The 25266-nt window shown below is 35.7% G+C and overlaps 1 protein-coding gene across 5 annotated transcripts in view; it reads left to right on the forward strand.

Annotated features, from left to right (window-relative positions):
• TRAF3 (TNF receptor associated factor 3) overlaps positions 1-25266 on the forward strand; it is a 170558-nt gene that overhangs the window by 114825 nt on the left and 30467 nt on the right. For all 5 annotated transcript variants that reach the window (XM_069103753.1, XM_069103749.1, XM_069103750.1 and 2 more), the window contains 5 exons: positions 3357-3615; positions 11596-11647; positions 15570-15674; positions 18902-19069; positions 23462-23542. In XM_069103753.1, the coding sequence (XP_068959854.1) occupies positions 3374-3615; positions 11596-11647; positions 15570-15674; positions 18902-19069; positions 23462-23542 (648 nt within the window). In that variant the 5' untranslated portion in view covers positions 3357-3373. The remainder of the gene's footprint in view (positions 1-3356; positions 3616-11595; positions 11648-15569; positions 15675-18901; positions 19070-23461; positions 23543-25266) is intronic.

Here is a 25266-nt window from a genome sequence, read left to right on the forward strand (position 1 = left end):
GTTTAACATTTAAAGACCTTTGCAACGTGGCTCCAGACTACCTTATTTATTTTGTGCATATATTATATATACTTTTATGTGTGCATGTTATGTTCCCTGACGAGGCACTAAACGACTCGAGAGCAAGGATGATTTCATGTCCTTATATCCCTAGCCCCTAGCACAATGCCTAGCACAGAGCCAGAACTTAAGAAGTGCTTATTGATTGAGTGACATTTCCTCCCATCTTCATAATAATCTTTATAATGCCCAGGTTTGGACACATTATTCTGCTGCTCACAAGGCTTCCATAGTTCCTCATTGTTTACAAAATAAAATCCAAGCTGCTCTGTAGCTTATCATTCAAAGTCCTCCATAATCTGATTCTAACCCCCCTTTCCAGTCTTGTTTCATGTTCTTCCCCATCATATTCTTCTACTGGACATATTCTTCTACTGACCAATTTCAACTTGCCCTCTTCTGCTTCTGCATTTGCATATCCCCATCTCCCCTACCTGGAATGGACTTCTTCCAACCCTCTGTGTATGTCTTTCACTTCCTTCAAAACAGTACTGGTGATGCTCCTGGGGTGGCTCTTTTTTAAAGTTTCCTGGGGATGTCCCCAAGTATCAGAAAATCAGAAGGGACCTCAAAGACCATGTAAAGTTATCTAACACATAGATGGCTTAAAATCCTCTTCACCACATCCTTTGCTTGAAGACATCTAGAGGAGGGAGAATCACTTTTCTAGACAGCCCACTCCAATTTTGGATAATTCTGATTGTCAGGAAATCTCTCCTTATGTCAGGCCTAAATTTGTCTCTGCATCCTTTTCCCATTATTCCTACCTCTGCCCTCTGAGGTCAAGCAAAAGAAATCTAATCCTTCTTCCAGGGAATAGCTTTTCAAATACTTGTAAATAATTAGCATGACTTCCCTAAGTCTTTTCTTCACCTGGCTAAACATTTCTAGTTCCTTAATCCACTCCTTATATGACATGACCTCAAGGTCCTTCAGAAACCTCTAGCTGCAGAATGTACTTACTAAAATAGTAGGGACCAAGACCAAACTGATATTTCAAATACGGTCTGACTGGCATAAAAGAACAATGCCCTCTCTAGTTCTGGACATTATTCCTCTCTCAATGCAGTGTAAAATTGCTTCAGCTTGCAGTCCTTCAAAACCTCTATATCTTTTTGAAACAAGTTGCTATCTGGCTGATCCTCTTCTTATATTTGTGATCTCTCTCTCTTCTTAAATCTTATCCCTTTCTGTTTGATCTTCCCATCTGTGTTGTAATGGGAAGAGTGCTTGATTTGGAGTGAAAGGACCTAGTTCCAAATGACCTTTTGGCTACTCTCTATGTGACTTGGTCAAGCCACTTAACTGGAGCCTCAGTTTCCTCACCTCTCAAATGAATTATTTTACTTAGATTATCTACAATGTCCCCCACTACTCTATTTGTTGTTGTTTTTTGTTAAACATTTATTTTATTTTATTTTTAAATTAATTTGTTTGTTTCCTTTTAGTTTACAGGATTCAATTCTACAGTTCCTTGAGTTTCACATTTTGTCCCCCTCCATCACCTCCCCCCCATGGCGGCATATAGTCAAGTATAGGATCTGTAAATACTTTCACATTATACATTAGTCAGGTTATAAAGACAGATTGTATCAGCTGGAATGAGAAATGGTAAAGAGGACATAAAACCAAATAAGAGAAGGAAAAAGATCAGGTATTTTGCTTCCACCTGGATATAAGCTCAGTTCTTTCTAGTTCTTTCTCTGGATGCACATATTTCTCTCCATCATGAGTCTTTTGGGATTGACATATCACTGCATTGCTGAGAAGAGTCCAGTCTATCACAGTTGCTCATCACACATACGTTGTGTCTGTAATTGTGTACAAATTTCTCCTAGTTCTACTCTTCTCACTCAGCATCAGTTCTTTTAAGCCTCTCCAGGTAAATATGAAGACTGTCTGCTCTTCGTTTCTTATAGCACAATAGTATTCCATAACATGCATATACCACAACTTGTTCAGCCATTCCCCAATTGATGGGCACCCCCTTAATTTCCAATTCTTTGCTACCACAAAAAGAGCTGCTATAAACATTTTTGAACATATGGGTCTTTCTCCCAATTCTATGTTCTCTTTGGGATATAACCCTAGGAGTGGTATTGCTGGATCAAAGGGTATGAAAGTATTTATAGACCTTTGGGCATAATTCCAGATTGCTCTCCAGAAAGGCTGGATCAGTTCACAACTTCACCAGCAATGCATTCGTGTTCCAATTTGCCCACATCCTCTCTAGCATTTGTTATTTTCCTGTTTTGTCATCTTAGCCAATCTGACTGGTGAGATGTGGTACCTCAGAGTTGTTTTGATTTGCATTTCTCTAATCAATAGTGAATTAGAGCATTTCTTCATGTGCTTATAGATAGCTTTAATTTCTTTCTCTGAAAACTGCCTGTTCATATCCTTTGACCATTTATCAATTGGGGAATGACTTGTATTCTTATAAATTTGACTCAATTCTCTGTATATTTTAGAAATGAGTCCTTTGTCAGAGACATAGGTTATTTGTTGTTGTTGAGTTTCAGTTATGTCTGACTCTCTGTGAGCCTAGTTAGGGTTTTATTGGCAAAAATATTCGACAAAAGGGTAGTTTTCCATTTCCTTCTCCAGTTCATTTTACAGACAAAGAAACTGAGGCAAATAGAGCTAAGTGTCTCATCCAGGGTTCCATAGATAGCTACTAAGTGTCTGAGGCTAGATTTGAACTCAGGTCCTCCTGACTACTGACCAGGAACTCTCTGCTCTGCCACTTAGCTGCCACTTAGAACTCTATACATAAATCTGTTCTTATGTGTTTAATTATATTCTAGTTATTTTTATATACATCCATTATTCCTTATTAGAAGTCTTTTGAGGGGAAGAATCATCCAGCACATGGCCTTTGCACATAACAGGTATTTAATAATTGGTTTTTAAAATTTGATCATATCATCAGTTTTTAGATAACAGATTACAAGATTGAATGATTTATCTGGTGTTATACATCTGAATAGTGAAGGAATCAAAACTCAAATTCAGGTCTTTTACCTTCAGTTCCACTGCTTTTCCCCTGATAGCTAACATTGTATAATAGAAAGATTGCTGGTCTGGTAATCTGGAGAGATCTGGGTTCAAATCCTGCCTTTTAATCTTACTGGCATGACAAGTAACACTCTCTATGCTATTTGATTTCTTCATCTGTAGAATGGAGATTATAGTACCCATGAATTTAGGTGTCATATATCCTTGAGGATTCCTCTTTCTGGTGTTCATGTTAATTCTTCACTTACTTATTGTATAATTTTCTTTTTCTTCTGCAGAATTTTTCTCTTCTAAAATGGATTCCAGCAAAAAGATGGACCCCCCTGCTCCATTGCAAACTGGACAACAAAAGACAAATCCTGATCGCGGTGCTGGAATATCGATTTATGTCCCAGAACAAGGGGGATACAAGGAAAAATTTGTGAATCCTGTGGAAGATAAATATAAGTGTGAAAAGTGTCACCTCATTTTATGTAACCCGAAGCAGACAGAATGTGGTCACCGATTCTGTGAAACATGCATGCATGTCTTATTGAGGTATGTATTTCTGGCTGTCAACAGAGTATTTTGGACTAGATGTTTTTGAGGTAAAGATTTTTCAGTTTCAACCTTTATACACACAGTTTTTTCAGTTTCAACTTTTACACACACACATATCTGAAAATTTCAGAGCCTGCTTCTGGAATTTTATAGGGAAAATGGATTAAAATATAGAGAACAACTGTTTGCATAATTGAAGATGAGACAAACTTGTCAGTTTTTTAACAGAAAAGGAAAAATCTTTATTGAATCTTTTAATTGGGACCTTCTCATCTGTGATGTATCATTGATGAATCAGTGATATGTCATTGATGAGAGTAACCAACCTATTTATGAGGTTAGCTTTTGAAATATGAATGGAATAACCTCATTTTTTCTGAGAATGTAATATGCGTGATGATACAAATGAGCTCACATAGTGATCACTTATTCTTGAGACATTTTTATCTTTGTAAAAGACTTTTGGCTCTTTCTATAGCTATTATAGCTATAGCTATACTACATATAGCTATATGTATACACATATATGTAACATTTATATACATAGCTATATTATATATGTATTATAGCCATTTATACATGTATATGTACATACTAATTATAGCTGTAATAGTGTTTGATAAGCTATACATCTAACTCCTCTTTGCTGTGTTGGTCGTGCTGCAGGCTGGCGGGATTGGCATTCACTCTTGCTTGCCCTTCAGTTAGTGGTCTGGGCTGCTCTCTCCATTTTAGATGTGACTTTCTAGCCACCCTCTTAGCCCTTCCACTTCTGGAGGAAAGGCTTTCCTTTAAAAACTAGGCACCTCAGTGTTAGCACACCTATTTAGCCAGTCATAGTCATACTTTTGACTCATTTGCTTTAGAAATCCAGGTAAAAGTACTCTCTCTGTCCTGGGAAGTGGTAAAAATGAGTCACTAACTTTTTCTTACTTAACTGAAGTTCCTAGCCAGAGATTGCATTCTGGCCAGATACCACAAATTTTAACTCTATTTTTCTCCTTTCCCAGGAGTTCCTTAATTGCTGCTCGACATTTGAATAATAAAGTACACAAAATCACAGATGTTGAGCAGCTTTTATCACATATAGTGGCTTAAGAGAAAAAAGTAAATATTTAAACACAGAAAGATAAACCATTTAAGAAGAGGAATTAAGTCTTCCATGGTCCAGGGAAAATATCGGACTTAAACCCTCTCAAGGGAAAGGGAAGGAGAGAAGACAAAATAAGAAATTTTAAAATCATGTATAGTCTGCAGCCTGAATGGATTTCAGAAATTCTAGATTAACCCTAGAGCTACAACTACTTTGGCACTGCTCCAAGGAGCCTTTCCTTGTACTCTATGCAATTGCAGAACAAGATGAGTTGCTATGAACTTGTCAAAGTCATGCCTTCCTTCAGTCCACAAGGTCAGGGCAAAACTCCTGGGAAAAGGAAAAGGAAATTTCTGGGAGATGTCTGCATAAAGCCAGCAAGCATCTTCCTCTAGCCTGCTAATCTGTTCTTGTGGATTCCTGGGGTAGGTGTGGCCAATACAGCTAAGTCTCAGAACTAGGAGACTACAAGGAGAAATCTATGAAAGCTGTGGAGGACAAATATAATTGTGAAACAGTTTCTTATCCATATTTTCAATATTGTTATGTGGAGATGGAGATGAAAGATATGGGAGAAAGAGAGAAAATTATCTTCTAAATATGTTATTCAGATCTACTTTTATATTTGAATTTTCTGTGAATAAAACAATCAAGGTATGTCACACATAGCCAACAAAATCACAGATATGCTCTATAAATTCTTCATTACCAAAAAAATGGCCATACACCATACGTATGAAATGACATACACACATACATTCTACTAGAAAATTCTCTTAGTCTCTACTATGACATCTTATATTTCTTGATTTTTAACTATAATTTTTCTATAAACCTTTATGAATATTCTTGTTAACAGATATCTGTCATTCTTTAAATACTTATATGTATCTAATTGATAGGAGTATTCCATCTCTTGGTACAGATTAAATGCTTTCTCATCCTGTACAACTCCTATTTATGTCTTCCCATAAATCCTTCATCTATAAACATCCTGGAGTCTTTTCCTTAGCTCTTTTAATATTATGTAGGTAATACTGGGTTGACTGTTTATTATCTCTCACTCTTGCTACCTGAGCAGTCCAACTCTTTTTCTGATAATGTGTCTCCTGGCATGATAAAAAGGTGACACAAAAGATATCACTGGTAATATGTGTTATTTAATGCATCATATGTCTCTCTATTGCCTTTTAGACCACCTGAAGTTTTGATACTTCCTAAACTGTGGTGTTTTATGATTTGTAGAAATGTAGAACCATTTGAAGAATGATCATGTTTTGTTTCAAGGAGCATCTTGGTATTCTTGAAAACATCACATTATTTTCCAAATATAATCCAACCTTTTCTCTTTCTCTTTATCTATTCAGTGGTGGACCCAGTTTGTTATCCAGCTTCAATGTCTGCCCAAGATCTCTGTATTGATGGACCAGCCCATCCAACTGTAGATCATAGCCTTAGTAATAGGCAATCTTCATCCATTTGCTTTTTCTTGTATGGATTGTTATATTGAATTCTTGAATAGTTGTAACTCTCATTTAGGAAACTCTGTAGTAGCATTTAGGGTTTGATGTGAATACCCATGATGCTATTTGCAAATAGGAGCATTTGAAGGATATGTACATATATATATATATATATATATATATATACACAGATAGATATACATATATATTTATACCCATTTTCCACTTAGACCTGGTACATTCACTGAGGCAAAAGTGAGGACCTTTGGTGAGCATACATCTGCCTCTATGTCTTAGACTTCATTTAATTCATTCATTTATTTGACTAATTCATTTAATTGCTTCATTGTTGAACAAAATTTTCTTTCTTGTTGTCAGTGAGTCATGTGAGCTTAAGAGAATCATGGAAGCCCCTTTGTTGGAACAGTGCCTTTAAGATCACATTTAATTTTATTGAGTCAGATTTTTTTTAATAATAAATAAACAGTGAAATCTTGTATTCATTGAACTTTTTATCAGTTGTGTAGCTGTAAAGATGTAGTCTGCTGTAGAAAGTCATCAATAAAAGCCTTCCTGTTTCCTTCTCATAACTTTATTAAGGATACCCTCAAAATATATGTAGATCATTCTCATAGATTTTATGAAGATGAGAAAGTAGGCCTATGGTGAATAGGTGAATGGCTATTGGTGCCTGGCACATAGTAAGCAATTAGTAAGAAATCAATTCTTAAATACCTTTTCGTTCATAAAATAATCAGTGATTTTACCCCATCGTTTGGTAATTCTCCTTTCAGATAATCATACTCCAAATTATGTTACACACTCACACGCTCCAAATTATGTTACCTGCAGTGCATATTTCTTTGATCTATACTTGATTTGTCTTTTTCAGTCATTCTTCCTGTTTTGCTTTTTTGATGCCGTTTCTGCTTCCTTAATTTGCTCATCAGGGATTGAGATAGTTTTTATTCAGTTGTGGATGAAAAAAATTGCTATAGAAATTATGATAAGTCTCTTCCATTTTTTGTCTATTTGTTGTCTCCCTTCCACTTGGGTCTTATGCCAAGGTTCTGAAAATTTGTTTTTCCCCATGTTAGTTCTTGCTACTTTAGATGGTAAGTCAGTTGACAAGTATTTATTGAGTGCTTACTATGTGCCACGCATTGTTTTAAACATTAAGTATATAAAAAAGGGGCAGAAACATGATCCTTGCTATCAAGGAGCTCCTGTTCTAATGGGAGAGATAAGATGCAAAAAATTATGTGTACAAAATATTTTAGAGTAAATGGAAAGTAATTTCATAGGGAAGGCAGTAGCATAAGGACAGAGAGGAAGAAGAGGACAGAGGAGGGAAGAGATTAGGAAAGTCCTCCTGTAGAAAGTGAGACTTGAGCTGAGTCCTGAAGGAAGCCAAGAGGTGAAGGTGCGGAAGGAGAGCATTTGGGGTATTGGAGGATAGCCAGTGAAAAACCAAGTTACAGAGTAAGGAGATGAAATATCATGTGTGAGGAACAATAAGAAGCTGGTGTCATTTTATTATAGCATGTGGAATAAAGTAAAAGACTGGAAAGGTAGGAAGAAACTAGGTTGTGAAGGGTCTTAGAAGTCAAGCAGAGGATTTTATGTTTGATTCTGGAAGTAGTAGGTAGCCACTAGAGTTCATAGAGGAGGTTACATGGCCAGGTCTGTGCTTTAGGAAAGTCACTTTAGAAGCTTAGGGTAGGATATACTGGAGTGGGGAGAGACTTGAGGCAGGAGGACCAATTAGAAGGGTCCTATAATAATCTAAGTATGAGGTGATGAAGGCCTGCACCAGGGTGGTGACAGTGTGAATAGAGAGAAAGGAAATATATAAGATTTTATGAAGGTAGAATTGACAAGCCTTGACAAAAGATTGGATAGGTGAGATGATTGCAAGTGAAGACTAGGGAATGACACCAAGGTTTTGAGTCTGGATGCCTTGGAGGATAGGATGGTTGTATTCTCAACAGCAATGGGAAAGTTCAGAGGCTGGGAGGGTTTGGGGAGAAAGATAATGAGTTTCGTGTTGGACTTGCTGAGTTTGAGATATCTATAGGACATCTAGGTTGGGATGTCTAAAACATAGTGGGTCGTGCTAGACCTAGAGGTCATGCTACCCATAATCCTTAATCATCTTCCATAGGATACTGCAAATTTGTGTTGACTTTAACTTCCATGCCTGGTTGCGGTGTATAGGGAGCTGGTTTCAAAGTCAGGAAAATCTGAGTTCAAGTCCCATTCCTGACACATGTACTTATTGGCTGCATTACCCTAGAAAAGTCATTTAACCTCTCATTTCCCCAGGCTACTCTCTTAAGACAATAAATTGCCTGATAGGTACTGATCTTCATTGTAGAAAAGCTTTCCTCACCAAGAATTCCCTATACCAATTGATGTCACAGGTTCCATTTTAAAAAATGGTTAAAGTGTCATTGTCTTTTCTTTTATATATTTCACTTTCTTTGGTATCAACAGCTCAATTATATGTCAGATTAGAGCTGTGTAATACTATATTATATCTTCTCATCTTTATTCTTTTTTCTATTTTTTTTTATTGATTTTGATCTTTGCTCTGACAAGTCAGTACACATAGCACATGACTAATTCAGAAATGACTGCACATCAGTTACCTGTAATTTCCTGTCTCTTAAGCTGTAAGTCAATTTCTTTTTTATGTGTGTGATGATCTTTGGTGATCTTGTCCATCACCTTCTGGCTTTCTTCTTAAAGGAAGCATTCAGTATATATACATAAACTTCTGTGTAGTCTACAAGCCCATGGCTTCTATTGTCTCAAGCTTAACCAATATTATCCAACTTTTTTTTTTACCATCCTTCCTTATTTCCACAATGAAGCTACTTCTGCTTAAGTTTTCCTTAGATATAAAATGAAAAGGTTGTATTCAATGGCCTCTAGGGTCCCCACTACCTCAAGATTTGTGATAATCATTATCATATGAAACAATTAATATGATGTTTCCCATTACTTTTGGGTACATACTGAAACTAATTCTACCAGTTCCTTTATTTATTCCTCAATAATATGTCAATATTAATATTCTGTTCTTCCAGCAGTATATAACTCATTGGTTGTTTGACAAGGATCTCATGTTTAGAGTCAAATTAATATTTCTAGATGGTTTAGGAACTATGTGATTCCTAGCACTCTCTGTCTCCTTTTTATAACTGTATCACTGTCACTGTGGAAGCAGAAGGATACAACCCAGTGCTGAAGATCATTTTTTAAATTTTATTTTTTGTTTCATGGGTCACCAGAGCCAAAGAATTCAGTGCTTAATGGTCAGCATGCTGGACATAAGTTTTATAGTACTTTACTATGTTGGTGCTTAGTTCAGTTTATTCCTAGGCTACCTAACTTTGCCTTCCTGAGGGAACTTAACTAGAGCTTGTGCTGTTAGTATAGGCCTTAAGAATACAGGAGTACCTCCATTACCATGTTTAGGTACTATAATAGGACTTTTGTGAAGGGTGAGACCCTTCAGGAAAAGAGGAAGAATATCTTGTCATGAAGATTTTTTTTAAGACCACTTGGAAATCATTAGGTCTAATATATCAGATCTATTGAATCTACCCACTATTTAGAAGTATATATTAGGCTTGTGGGTTTTGAACCTTATAAATAACTGGGCAAGGGTAGTTATAGAGAGTGTGGTATGGTGTGTTATCAGGAAATACAATGTTTACTAAATGAATATTCAGTAAGATAGATAGGTGATAGTAAAACAAAGAAAGCACTTACTATGTACCAGGCTTTGTCCTATAGTGAAAGGCAGTCCATAAAGAGAAACTTACTCACACAACAGAATAGCATCGAGATGACTGAGAAGTATTGTAGAAAACTGGTTATGGGCAAGAAAAAGTGAAATCTCACTTATCAGAGCCTGGCCCCCCAAAAAAGGTAGTGATTGTCTAGGGTTCTTGCTGGGGGTGAGGGAGTATGGTGATGGTGGCTTGAGAAGAGGCATCATGGTGTAGAGATGACTAAGAAGTGATAGCCCGACTGCTTAAATAAAGGAGCCAAACTCAGAAGGAAAAATAGAAAGCAGGCTGTGTTTTCTCTCTGGTCTTTCTTTAACCAACCCCGATGGCCCTCTTTTTCTGTCTATTACTTGGGGGCACAGAAACACAGGCTTTTCAAATGAGGTGAGACTTTAGAGATCAACTAGTCCACATCTTCATTTTGTAGATAAAGAAACTGCCCCCAATTAAATAGCATCACTGTTTTGATAGTACCAAAGCTAAATTTTCATACTCAATTCAACAAATATTCATTAAATGCCTACAGGGTGAAAGGCATTGTTCCAGGCTCTGAAGAGGAGCCCAAGATCAGTAAGGCTTGATCTCTCTCTCTCTCAAGGAATTTGTAGTTAATCTAATAGAAGGATAAGTTATATAGACAGGATAAAACAAAATAAAACGTGATAAGCCATAAGAGAAATACAAACAAAATGTATTGAGTATTTGGAGAAGGGAGGCTATAATTTCTGAACAGCAGAGTTGAGGGAAATGTCATGGAGAAGGTGGCATTTGAGCAGACCCTGCAAGGATGGATGGGATTTCAGCAGGCAGAAATTATATTGGAGAGCTGCATTTCAGGCTTAGGAAATGACAAGGGCATAGTTGTGGGGACAGGAAAATATGAACACATTCAGAGTATTCTGATTTCTCTCCAGCACAAAATGGGAGGTGAGGCTGTAAGATTGTGGCAGGCTTCAATACCATGCTGTGTTCTAAAATGTTATTTCATAGGCAGTTGGGAAGTCATTAAAGCTTTTTGAGTAGGGGAGTGATGTGATAAAAACTGTGCATCAGGAAAATCAATCTGGAAACAGTAAGACATTATTTTTAGAATGTAGGTAGCATTGTGTTTTTAATATATAGTAAAGAAAATAAATAGCCCATCTGAGATGTTAAAAAAAATTTTTAAAGTAAAGATAACTTACAAGATGGAATGATGCTAGTATTTGGTGACCTAAATTCCCTTTCATAGGTATTTCGTTGTGATTTCTGCAAATAAATATATTTTGATCAGCATTGAAGGGACTAACAAAAAGTACATGGGAGCTGAAATGAATTCTTATTTTTGAAGTTTGCAGTCTTTTTTTTAATTGACTTTTTTTTCCTACAGTAGCTCGTCCTCTGCATGGTATCTCATTTTATGCAAAATTCACCTCATAGTGGACTGAAATGAGGCTTGTGGTAGAAGCAAGACAAATTAGACAATTAAAATTAAGCATAATGATTTTCATTAAGTGGCATCAATTTGAAGGTTGCTGTGACCTAAAATATTTGTTACAATTTAAAAAAATAAGTAAAAGTTCAAATTTTTAAGAATGGTTTGTTGTACTATAATGTAATTAATCTGTGTTTTTTTCCCCAGTGCTCCAAGTCCAAAATGTACAGCATGTCAAGAAAGCATCGTTAAAGATAAGGTATTTCAAAATTCTTTACAATTATTTTATGAAAATGGTTATTTTTTATAATTTAGTTGCAATTTTAAAATAAGATCTGTATGAAAAGAAATTAAAAAGTTTAAAAGATGAAAAGAAAGTAATATTTTTACATATGTTTGATGCTATCTTATATTTTAATTTTACCACAAAATTTGGGTTAATCTTATTTATTAGTTTAAATCAACATCCCCCCATTCCAATGCCAAATCAAATCATTAAGATAGATGAAATTTCACAAAATGTTAGAACTTAATAGGACCTTAGAAATTATATAGCCAGACTATGTCATTTTTCAGAATGGAATTTGTCCCTGGTCCCATATCTAATAAGCTTCAGAGTAAGGTCTCAAAAACACATTTTTTGACCTCTTGACCAATATTCTTTCCACCATAGTATAATATAAGTTCCTTGAGGGCAGGAATTGTTTGATTTTTTTATCTTTGTATCCTTGGAGCCAACTACTGTATCTGATATGATTAATAAATGTTTGTTGAATGAATAGTCAAGTTTTTATTAAATATCTATTATGTACAAGACATTATCCTAGGTGCTGGGATTTTTTTTTCTGGTCTGGGTCAATGTAGGGAGTACTCTGTGAGGAATTTCCTCTACAATTTTCTCTGCAATTTATACTCTTAGGGACTATAGGGGCACTGAAAGATTAAGTGATTTACCTAGGACTTGAACCCTATTTTATAGTTGGAAGGGATCTTCGAAATTAGCGAGTCCTACCTCTCCTTTCATGCAGGAATCCCTATTTAACGCTCTCAAAACAGTCATTCAACCTCTGCTTCCAGTATTTCTACTGATATACTAAATTTGAAATGATTTATTATATAATTCCGAATATGTCAGTAAAAAATATATGCAATTTTTAACATTTTGAATAAAGAAAGATTGATCAAGCCTTTAGAATGTTGCGATTATCAAAAAATAATAGTATAATTATACTCAGGGTCAGAGAGGTATGGGGGGAGCAGTGGGAAAGGAAATGTTCTATATATGAAGTTTTTAAAACTTAAAGAACAAACTCACCTGCCAGAAAAGCAAACCCAAACGAATATGTATAATGTAAGTATTGGTATCGTTACTATGTTTTATGGGTTCTAATACTATCTCAGCCCCAGGGGCGGGGAGGGGTGGGGGGGGTGGAAGAGAGATTTTTTTTGCTAGTTATTCATCCCCCCTGATCTGTACCCATGCAACTGTGATCTCTCAGTCTTTCTTTGTCCTTGTCTGTAAAGTGAAGGGGCTAAAGTCTGTATTTGCAAACTAAAGTACCTTTCAGCTCCCACATTCAGTTATTCTAATGATATTCATAATAGGTATAGTGACTGACTTTTCAATAACACTTTAAAGTGATCCTTACAAAAACCTGTAGAGAGTCCCAGTCTATTTGGTTCCTTTTACAGTTGATGAAACTGAGACCTATAGAGGTGTAGTGTCTTGTCCATAGACATACCTAGTAAGTTCCAAAGGCTGAATTATAACTTATTTCTTCCTGTCTCCCAAGTCTACCCTTTTATCTATTATGCTGCCTTTATACGATTGATTTTTTTTCCAATAACGAGCCTGATATGACTCAAGAGACTTAGAGAATCTGATAAAATAAAATAAAATTATTTTCTTTTACTTTTGAAGTATCTGTTGTGATGATTTACTAAAATGAACTTTAAGTTCACGAAATTTTTAAGCCATATTTACAAAAGACCTTTATCTGGTTCTGAATTTCTTTATTTTTAATAATTGACATCAATTTATTCCATTTCTTTCCCAATTAAGTTGAAGAGGAAATTAAAGTTTCATGTGTATTTTTCAATTATCACAGGATCTTCTTTAGTAGATATTTAATTAAAACTCTTAGTAACAAAAATGCTACAGATGATGTCATTAAGAAAGCAAGACTATTTCCCAGTGAATAGCAGGGCCTTATGCTTAGTAAATACTCAGTAAATATTTGTTGAATTGAGTTGAATTCACAGTATGTTAATTGGTGAAGAATGTTAACTAAGGTTAAAGACAAAAGAAGGATAGGGGATTTTTCTTTCCTAAGATAAAACTGTTTTATTATCAGATTAAACTTAGTCTTTTCGGTATTTTTTAAAATTTATTTACTTTTAGTATAGAACATTCAGTTCTACAAGGTTTTGGGTTTTAAATTTTCTCCCCTTCCTTCTTCTTCCCCCTCCCCAAGATGGTGTGCAATCTGAGGTAGGCTCTACACATTCATATTAAACATCACATTAGTCATGTTGTAAGGAAGAGTTATACCTGGTGGAATGAATCATGAGAAAGAAGAAACAAAACAAAACAAAAAAGAGAGAGTGCAAATAGCCTGCTCTGATCAGCGTTCAGACTCTGCAGCTCTTTCTCAGGATGTGGACAGTATTTTCCATCATGAGCCTCTTGGAGTTGTCCTAGAACCTTGCATTACTGAGAAGGGCCAAATCTACCCAAGTTAGTCATCACACAACGTGACTGTGCGATAGTCTCCTGATTCCCTTCTTCCGCTCACTCAGCATCAGGCCATACAAGTCTTTCCAGGTTCTTCTGAAGTCTTCTGCAATAAGAACTTTTAAACATTTATGATCATGAACTGTTTCAGAAAGAAATGAATTGTCACAAGCAGCTTAACCTCAGTGTCCTAAGATAACAATAAAAACAATAATCACATTCTCATATTTACAAAGTGCTGGTCTCATGATTACCCTAAATGGGGAGGTAATAGAAGTATTATTTCTATTTAATTGATAAGGAATCTGAGACGCAGAGAAAATAAATGATGAGAGATACAAGTGTTGGAGTTGGGACTCCTACTCATGTTCTAACGTCAAGACCACAATTCTTTTTTTTTTTTTTTTGCTTTTCGGAGGGCAGTTGGGGTTAAGTGACTTGCCCAAGGTCACATGGCTAGTGTTTTTGTGGTAAGTGTCCGAGGCTGGATATGGATTCAGGTCCTCCTGACTCCAGGACCGGTGCTCTACTCACTGCGCCACCTAGCCACCCCCATTAAGACTACAATTCTTTCCATTAAGTTTTCTCATTATCATCATTCAGTTTTCTTGTTACTCTAATTTGCCTTTGGAGTATGGACTTTGTTCTTATACTTCCTCATTGTGTGGTGGAGAATTCCTTTATGATTGCTTATGTTAGGAATTGTCACCAATACCACCCAAAACTAATGTATGCTATTAGGCATTATATTTCTGGGAAACATGTTATAGCTAAATTCACTGAACTTTTTTTAGTAAGTCAGCTCAATGTAAGGAAAAAATTATATATGTTTATAACTATTCAACAATAAAACTGATTACTTTGTAAAGCTACAAGAGGCACTTAAATAGCAGCTAGCAGGCCACTTAGCAAAAATATTGTAAAGGAGATTTATTCATTGAGTCAGGCATTGAACTGGATAAAACTTTCCAATTCTGAGATTCTGTATAATAAGATGCTATTCCATCTGGTTTTTTTGTTTTGTTTTTACAATGAAGCCTGTTTCTATATACCTTATAAGTACTTTGTTGCTGAAAATCTGGTTATATGTTTAACTTACATATTTGAAAAAGTTCAGCTGTATGTGCATATTATACTTGTATCCTTTAGCTGTGTGATGTCATCTGAAAAATCAATCATATTGTTATTTTAAATAACTTACCACTACCTATGACCAGTTTTCCTTTAGTGACATCTAATACATTTTTAAGATTAGATTATTTTAATTGTGTTTCATAGCAGGAATAGTTCCTTCACTTTGCACAAAAAATATCCAGTTGATTCTTAACTCTCTCTGCTGTTGTCCACTTCAAAGTTGGTTTTATAATTTCATTAAAAGCTTCTTGCTTTGTTTGATGTTTTCTTCAAGTGATGCTAATACTCTAAAATAAGTGCCTTTCAATTTCAGGTATTTAAAGATAATTGCTGTAAGAGAGAAATTCTGTCTCTTCAAATATATTGTAGAAATGAAAGCAGAGGATGCACAGAACAATTAACCCTGGGACATTTACTGGTGAGCATCGAACTACCATTATTAAGATTTATGTTATGAAGTTGAATTCCTTAACATCGACATAATTTTCAAGTTTAAATAGCCTAAATTGTCTGGAACATAAATATGACTCTGCCGCCAAAATTCTGGGTACACATAGGGGCTGACCTAAGAGGGTCTGTTTTATTCCTACCCAGAGTTCACTCTGGAAAATTGCCAATATAGCTTATGCCCAGGGTAGAAAGGTAATGCTCATATAAGCACTCAAGGTAACAACATGCAATAGGTGTATAGGATTCACTGAAGTCCATAAAACATCCATAGAAAAACATATAAAGTATTGTTAGTATACTGTTCTTTCCAGTGAGAAAACATTCCAACATTCTAGAGCATCCCTAGCTTTCCCACAGGGTCCTACATAGTTTTTCCCAGACTGGTAATACTACCTATCATATAGGTTCCTCCAGAAGACACTCTTTGGAGCTGCTGGACTAGCAAACCACATTCCTGTTGGACCCAAACCCTCTGAAACACTCCTGTTAATAGTTGGGGGTGGCAGGGTCCTGATCACTTCCCTCTCTCTCCAAGAATGGCCTTAGTTATTTCACTTGTACTCCAGATGCAGGGTCCATGTGGGTAATCCTCTTCTTTTTCCATGAACTATGCTATTCAGGAAATCCCCCACCCTCTTCATCTCCTCCAAAAGGTCTGATCACTGAATTCTCAAACTTGGGATTATCCTTAAGGCAATTCCCGAGGCTGGTTCTGCCCAAGAAATTGCCCAAATTGCTGTCATCTCTTTAGCTTGTAGTCTGCTTTCAGGCCTCTGGTCTCTAATCTGTTCTCAAAAAGGGAAACAGAAAGGGAGGAGGTGACCAGGAATCTAAGACACAGAAACTCTCCCTTAGTCCACTTGGACAAACATACAATTCACCAAGTGCTTCTGCCTCAAAGGCACCACTAACTATTAACCCATAACTCTACCCCAGGAAGCACTCTGGAAGGAAAGCACAATAAGAAACGTTGGGAAAGGACTGAGAAGGTCTGTCATCTCATCTTCATAGATCGGTACAAAAGAATGCCTCTTCCCCTCTCACAAGAGTTCCAGCCTATTAAATGATGAGATGATCAGTCATAATCTTTGTTCTCGTCACAAGGTGCCAGTTACCAGTGGGTCTGTCCATTCTCTAAAGGGCACTAAATATACTTATCAGATTGGGAATTCTTGTCATCGATTGTGTCTTCTATAAGATCATGTCTATACTGACCTATCAAAAACAAAATCAAAATGTGAAAGTCAGGGTGGCTTTTCATTTGAAATGTTGTTTCCTACAACATTAGGACCTGTCAGTCAGTTTGAGTCACGTACCACCCTGAATCTAAGAGGTTCCAGGGACACTGTTTGATTCCCACTACAGTGATACAGTGATGGGTCTCATTTATGTGGTGTTTGGCAGCTTACCGAATGCTTTTCCTGCCGCAATCCTGCCCTCTAGGGCAATAGTGTATCTCATCCTAGTTTTGCAGGGAAGTGAAATGAAGTGATTTGTTCCAGGTTACATAACAGTGAATTTGGACTTCCAACCCAGGTCTGCTACCTTGTTATCACCTGTACTGCCCCTAAAGTAGTTTACTTGATGTATAAATTATATGGTCATAGTTTAGCTTTTCTCCCCTCCTTCCCCATCTGTTTATTTTTAAAAGTATATGTTCTTCACACACACACAAAAAGTATATGTTCTTTCTTCTTCCCGTTGCCTCCCCCAATCCACATTGAACAATACCAAAAAAATGAAAAAAATAAAACCCTCATAACAATTACGTATAGTCCAGCAAATCAAATTCTCACATTGGCCATGTCTAAAAACATATGTTGTATTCTACATTTTAATCCATTTGTTTGGCAAGGAGGTAGATGGTATGTATGCTTTGTCTTTAGTCTTCTGTGTTCGTGGTTTGTCAATGCATTGGTAAGAGCTCTAAAGTTTTTTCAAAGTTGCTTTTCTCTGTTATTTTTTTGTTATATATTATGCTATTTCTCCTCTCTTTATCAGTTCCTAGAGAAATGTCTCCCCAATTTACTCTGAAACTGTCCATTTTGTTATTTCATATGGCATAATATTCCATTACATTTGTATACAATAATTTTTAGCCATTCCTCAACTGGTGGGAACCCCTTTAGCTCCCAGTTTTTGACTCCTCTAAAAATAAGCAACTATAAATATTTTGTGTGTGTGTACTTTTCCTTTTTCTTTGATCTCTTTCCACTGTAGGCCTGGTAATGGCATAGCTAGGTCAAAGGACATGCAGTTTAATAACTTTCTGAGTAGAGTTCCAAATTAACTTTTATTTTCAAAGAAATATTGAACAAATTTTAGATTTCATAAAAATGTTCACAATTTTGAAATGCCTAGAAAGAAATCTACATTGTTGTATTTGCATGACTTCTTTTTGGACTCTATTTTCAATGTCAATTACAGAATGTTAGAGCTCACCCATTTTAATCCCCTCCTCTTCAGATGTGGAAACTGAAGTCCATTCCTAAAAAGCTTCATAAAAATATTATCTATTTAATTTTTCATTAATTATAAAATTAATTCAATATCTCTTAAGATGTGTTTCTCAAGCTAATTTGGCCACATGGCAATTTGTTACTTGAAATGTTCTTATAGAATCTCTAAACCTTGACTTGAAGGATGTAGATATATGTTATACCCTCAGAATAAATGGAGATTTAGAATATTTGAGGGCAAAAAATGTTGAAATTAATCTTATTTATATCCTTTGAAATGTCACTTAAAGTATTGTTATTAATATGTAATTTCATATTAAATTTTTAGAGGAAGAAAATATCACTACTCTAGAAGTGTTCTCACAGAACTCCTGTTTATGTTGTGTGGAAAGCTAGAGTTCTATCAAACCCAGGTTGGGAAATGCTGCCTTAAGATTATTTAAACTAGAATGTAGTAACTAAGATCTGTAGCTTCCCACCCCAGAAGGTTGCCTGGATTGTTGCCTGCATAGTTTTTAAGGCACAATTTAGCATAAGAATAATCCTCAAACACAATATGGAAGGTCATTGCTTCTGTTCAATTTGTTACTCTTTGCAGCTGTACACAGATGTGATGGTAAGTATGGAAATATCAGATGGAAAGCTACATATTTAAGATTAGAGCCAGTGCTCATTTTGTTTGCCATATTTCATATTGAAATCAAATAGCAAGGATTGTCTGTCCTTTGTCTTATAGGTACATTTGAAAAGTGATTGCCAATTTGAAGAACTTCCATGCGTCCGTGCTGACTGCAAAGAAAAAATCCTGCGAAAAGATTTACCAGGCCACGTAGAAAAGTCATGTAAATACCGAGAAGCAACATGTCAGTACTGTAAAAGTCAAGTTCCCATGATAACTCTGCAGGTGAAATTTTTTCCTATTTCAATTACTCATACCTTCTGTGCAATTCAGATTTAGTTTCTGCATCAAACAGTTTTTCTCACGATTCTTTTCTAAAAATAATAGTCATAATAGCATTTGCATTTCTGCAGTTCTTTAATGTTTCAAAAGGACCTTTCCCACAACAGTCATGTGAGGGAGGTGAGTAGCACAAGGCAAGATAAGGCAGAGGCTCACCAGCCTGAGCCAGGAGTCATGACAGCTTTTTTCAAGTATTGAAAAACAGTCATGTGGAGAAGGGGTGAGGCTTGTTTCGTTTGATCCCTGGGGGCTAAACCAAGAGCAATGAGTAGAAGCTACAAGGAAGCCATTTAGGTTTGATGTCAGGAAAAACAATTAGACATCCAGAAATGGTATAGGATGCCTCAGGAAGGAGACGTGGAGTCCCTTTCATGAAGCTCTCTAGGGAGAAGCTCGATGATCACTCAGTGGGCACATTATAGTGGAGATTCTTTTTCAGGTGTGGGTTGGACTAGATGAAACCCCCTTAACTTAAATTTAAAATTTAAATTCTGTGGTTCTGTAATGGCATACTATTAGGGGCTCGTGGTAGAAGTTTTGTAAGACAAACTTTTAATCTTTTGTAAAATCTTTTCTCTATAAATGATCACCACCACAACAATGATGATACCACCACTTTGTTTTTTATGGTAGTGCTTTATGGCAAAAAAAAAAAAATGTGTTCATGTTGATTGTCTCAGATGCTCTCAGTAACCCTATGGTATAGTAGTTTATAAGCAGTGACTCCACTGGTTATATAGCCGATGATTTAACCTCTCCACCATGCTACTTCTGGCTGGAGTGATCTTTACTTTGCCATCTGTACCAAAGAGAGATATATGCTCAGAGATTTTAAACTTGTTTAAAAAAAAAAAAAGAACTAGGAAAAAATGGGCCTTGGGTCATTTGGATTTCCTTTGGGCTAGATTTTTGATATGCCAAAGAAATTAGCTATTGGTATTCTTTTCATGTGAGAGTCTGTGTGGTGTGGTGTGGTGTGGTGTGAAAGAAGCCCTAGGCCTAGAATCAGGATACTGGGGCTTGAACCCCAGTTCTGATAAATTTACTATTCATGTGACATTGACTGACTCATTATTCTTTTCTGAGCTTCAGTTTTGTCATCTATAATATATAAAATAATATTTTCAGTATTTACCTTGCATGGTCGTTTTGATGAAAGCACTTTATAAACTCCAAAGCCCTATGTAAATGTGACCTATCATTCTATAATGGACACTGAAGTAGGGCATAATTGGAACATCAGAACTCCAGAGGACTTTTGTCATTCAAGGGTTCAGACTTTTCCTCTGTATTTCAACTACAATTCTAATATTATATATTGCTGATTCATTTAAATCTTTATTCTAACCTGTACTGTCTTATCCTAATTTAGGCACCAGAAAGAAAAAAAAAAGTCCTTTCTTCCTCAGCAACCTAATCCAGAGATTATTGAACAATTTTTATCAATAAAGGAATGAGGACCACCTGAGATTTTTGGTGGTTGTAATGGAGCTAAGTTCAAGTGTCTCCATGTTGATTATTGGTTTATAGGATGGGGGAGGGAGGAAGCCCCATTTTAAATCTAGGGCTAAAATATTTGACCCTTCTAAATCCTTAGGGCTTTTCTACATAAATACAAGAATCACAAAATGGACCTTAGATATCATCTAGCTCAACCCTCTTATTTTACGAAGGAAACTGAGGCCCAAAGAAATCAGATGACTTGCCTGTGGTTACAAAAGGTAGTAATTAACAGACTGAGGATTTCCACCTTCCTTCTCTCATTCCCAATCTCATACTCCTTCTAGCTGACTACATTGAAACTGCCCAGGCATAGATCAGGGGGGTCCTGTGACCTGGGTTAGTAACATCAATGTTGCCCCCTGGGGATCTTAGGAATTGTCATAATGAATTTATGTGTCCAACTCTTTCTTTGGCACCACACCCTGGCCACAAGAGGTAATCATCTTTTATGAAAGAAATTTATTCATTTTTCAGCAACTCAGAATTTTTTAGCAACAGTAGAATTAAAATATTTTATTTTAGGTCTGTAGAAGATCAGTAATTCACTTGGGGAAGTTGCCTTCTTATTAATATCTACACAAAGGAATTCAATCACTAATAAATAGGAATAGTACCACTGAATTATGTCTGTAGTAAATAATATACTAGCATTTATTAGAAATATCTTAATGCCATCATAGAGAGTTAATCCTATCGGTAGTATTAAGTTTTGGGTTTTTTAAATTTACTTCCAAATGAGTTGAATAATACTATAATTACTTCTTTATCATGACCTTGAGTTATATATTTTGGGAAAGCTTCAGAGGTTCACTTACATTAACTTAACAGGGTCAGTATTAAAGCTGTGCTATGTAAAATGATAGATAAATGGTCTATTTATAATCTTTGTGTTTTTATGATGACATTTTAAGGAGGTTTGTTTATAGATTCATGCTTACTATATTTAGAACTCAGGAAATTGTTAATTGGTCTATTGATTATTTTATTAAAACATAAATAAAATGGGAGGAGATTTATCATTGAATTCTCTGAATTTTGGCAGTATGTTTCCATTTGAGGTTTCTAAATATTAATTTAAGGATAATTCCTATCACAGAAGTCTTCTTCTGTGGGTGGCTAGGTGGCGCAGTGGGTAAAGCGCTGGTCCCGGAGTCGGGAGGACCCAAGTTTGGTTCCAGCCTCAGACACTTAACACCCATACAAAAAAAAAAAAAAAACTAGCCATGTAACTTTGGGCAAGTTACTTAACCCCAATTGCACTGCAAAAGGCAAAAAAAAAAAAATTAAATAAAAATAAAAAGTCTTCTTCTGTGCTTCAACATAGCATGGAAGTGATCCTGGACTTTTGGAGGCCATGTTAGAAGGATATAAAGCTCTGTCAGGTCCAATCAAGCTAGGAATTCTTACCTCCTAGACTCCAAGTCTTACAATCCATTGCTTTCTTTGAGACAGCGCAACTACTACTTCCTCCAGGAAAGAAACCTTTCCTGGTCCTGCCAGCTGCTAGTTACCAGCGCCTCTGAGGTCACTTTCTATCTACTCTGTATTTCTCTTGTATGGTTTGGTTTTTGTATGTTGCTTCCCCCATTAGAATGTCAGCAGCTGTAGAGCAGACGTGTTTTGGGTTTGGGTTTATTTTTGCTTTTTCCTCATATCCCCAGTGTTTAGCATAGTACCTGGAACATAGTAAGTACTCATTGATTTATTAGGCCCATGACCAGCCAAGTTAATTTTAGAAGCCTCATCACCAGATGATCAACCAACAAGGGGATCAATATTTTTAGCCACAGAAACTCATGAAGACCATCTCAGACCTGGAGGGGTTGGTTGTCATCTACATTGATGGAGGAGACCCAATGAAATCATGGATTCTTAGGAGTCCTGGAGCAGTATGGAGATATGTTCAAATACACAAACCCATCATTTTATAAAATGACTGTAATTGACTTGTAAAGGCAATTGGTTATTTGAATTCTGAGTAAATCGGGATTTTTGCGTTTTCCTTGGGGTGAAATAGTTTCCCCTTACGTTCTATAGAGGAACAACTAATTTCTTGAAAGTTTGCTTATCCAATGTCAGAGATTATTCTGGGACACTTAGATCTTTCCTAGTTCATTTAGTCCAACATTACGAACCATTTCAGATAATAAAGATCCTTTTAGAAAGAGATTTTCTGAGAACCTCTGGTAAACAAAATCTAAGTTAATAATAAATTTCAAATTAATATGTTCAGATAGATCTGTGATCACATGAGTATGTGAGTTCTCTGCAGTAGTGTGGATCACAGCCTCTCCATGCCTTCCATCCTGTTTTACTCTTGCCCGTGTTCTTCCAGAAGTAATTTGTCATAGCCAGTCCACCCAGCATGCTGAAGGCCTTACTCATCATATCCTCCTGACTTTGTAAGGGATCCATTGGAGCACTCTGACTGTCCACCTATCATCCCTTGCTTTTACCACATGGCCAAAATAATATGATAGTATTTTTTTTGCAAGTTTTTCATAATTTATTTTTTTATCATTCATGCTAGCCTTCACACAAGTGTATTCTCATTAATAATATTTGATTGTATCTTCTAAGAGGATGTCTAGTTTTTGGTTTGTTTATTGTTTTTTTGGAAATCCCTGTGCCAAACTCAAACCATTTTCAGATAACAAATACTATACAAATAATAACATTTATATTAAATTCCATTTCTTACATAAATAGAAGTTTTTATTGGAATAATTGTAGTAGGAAGTTTATTTTCTTTTGGTTAAAAATTCTTGGCTAGTTGGTAGGTATAGACTATTTTTTAACAAGTTCACAGTAATTTTCTTTTCTTTTCTTTAGAAACATGAAGATACAGACTGTCCATGTGTTGTTGTCTCATGCCCACATAAATGTAGTGTTCAGACACTTTTGAGGAGTGAGGTAAGATGTTTCTACTAATTGTTTAAACTGTAAATAATTGCTTATTCAATATTATTAGATTTAGAAGTTTAGATTATGACATCTTTATAGCTTTTTCAGAATTCATTTGCTTTATAATCTATAAAGTATATAAAATTGATTGAACATTAGAGTGGTGGGTGGATGTGTTTTGATAACTTTAAAAAATGGTTTTGCAGAAATGTTTTTTTCCTTTGAGTAGGGGAAAAATGGACCTGTGTTAATTTGCCTCCATATGTAATTCATTTGCACATCCCTTTTAAAAGTAAATTCTTAGTAGGTGCATCTTTTCCATTGCTTCATCTGTAACAACTCATCAGAGACAATGAATAAAGTTTGATGACACCGTTAAAAATTGGATTTTATTTTACCCAGAAAGTTTCAATAGCATAAGAAATAATCTAGGATGTGAGGAATCGAGACTTTTAGCACTAATTTCATAGAGATTTTTATAAATAAAAGCTATTAATTCTGACAGAAGCTGGAATGTCAGTCAATTAAAAAGTAAAATAAAAAAACCAAGTAGTTTCTAATCTAATATTTTCTAGAAAAGGCTCAAAAACAGCAACCCAGATGAGACGACCTTAGATAGGGACTAAGAAACCTGGCTTCTCTTCCTTGATGCTCTAATAACAAACTGTGTGACTTAGGCAAATCGCAGCATCTCTCAGCTCAATTTCTTCCTCTTTAAAAAGAGTGATCTGGGCTATTTCTGAGATTACTGCTAGCTCTGTCATTCTATATTTGAAGATTTCTTCTAGTTCTAGAATTGTAAGACATTTTCCGGTTTCTTCTGGAAAGGTTATTTTCTTTTGGTTAAAAATTCTAGAGTTTCTTCTCTATGACCCTATAAATGGTGAGAATAGAGAAATGAAGCAAGATGGTAAATACACAGAAGGCCAAAAGTACCAAAATAAGATATAGTTATGGTTATTTTAGACACAACTCAGGGGAAAAAATGACACTTTAGAAATGAAATAAAATCAGTGGCATTAAATATGCATGTGTACGTATATATTACTTATATTTATGCAATCTTGTGGAATTGTTCTCTAGGATTATTTTGAGAATATAAAGTAGTGAAGTAATATCAAAAGGTTATTTTCAGTTAGACTTTTAATAGAATAGGATACATAGTTATACTAGCTAGAAGAGCATCATAGATTCATAGAATGTTAGAACTGAAAGACAGTATTAGTTCCCCCCTTTTGTTTTACAAATAAGGAAACTGAGGCTCAGAGAGGTTAGGCAGTAAATGTCAGAGATGGACTTCAAAACCAGGTTCCTCAAGTCCATTGCTTGTTCTATTATCTCACGCTGCCTCCTGCCTCAGCTCCCACACAGAGCTCACATTCAAAGCCTGAGCCTCTTGACAAGAGAGCCCAGTAATGTTCTATCAACACCCAGCTTCACTCTGTCCTTGTGTTTCAGAGGCAGCAATTATAGGATTACAAATAATAGGGTAATAGCACAGATGTTTTATCAGTGGTACATGAGATAAATTTATATTTAGGATATTTTGTTTTAATAAAATCAGAGTAATCTTGGATAAAATTTCCAGGACCTTTTTCATTCTTGTATAAAGTAGATCAATAGCTGCCAGTCAGGGAGAAATCTAACTTTCTGTTGCCAATCCTGAGCATTTTCCTCACAACTACCCTGTAGGGTAAGTAGTACAAGTATAATTATTCCCACTTTACTGATGA

This window comes from Petaurus breviceps, unplaced genomic scaffold, assembly GCF_028583685.1.
Source record: "Petaurus breviceps papuanus isolate PSGF00001 unplaced genomic scaffold, PetGlider_PUasm1.0 64, whole genome shotgun sequence".
Lineage (NCBI taxonomy): Eukaryota > Metazoa > Chordata > Mammalia > Diprotodontia > Petauridae > Petaurus > Petaurus breviceps.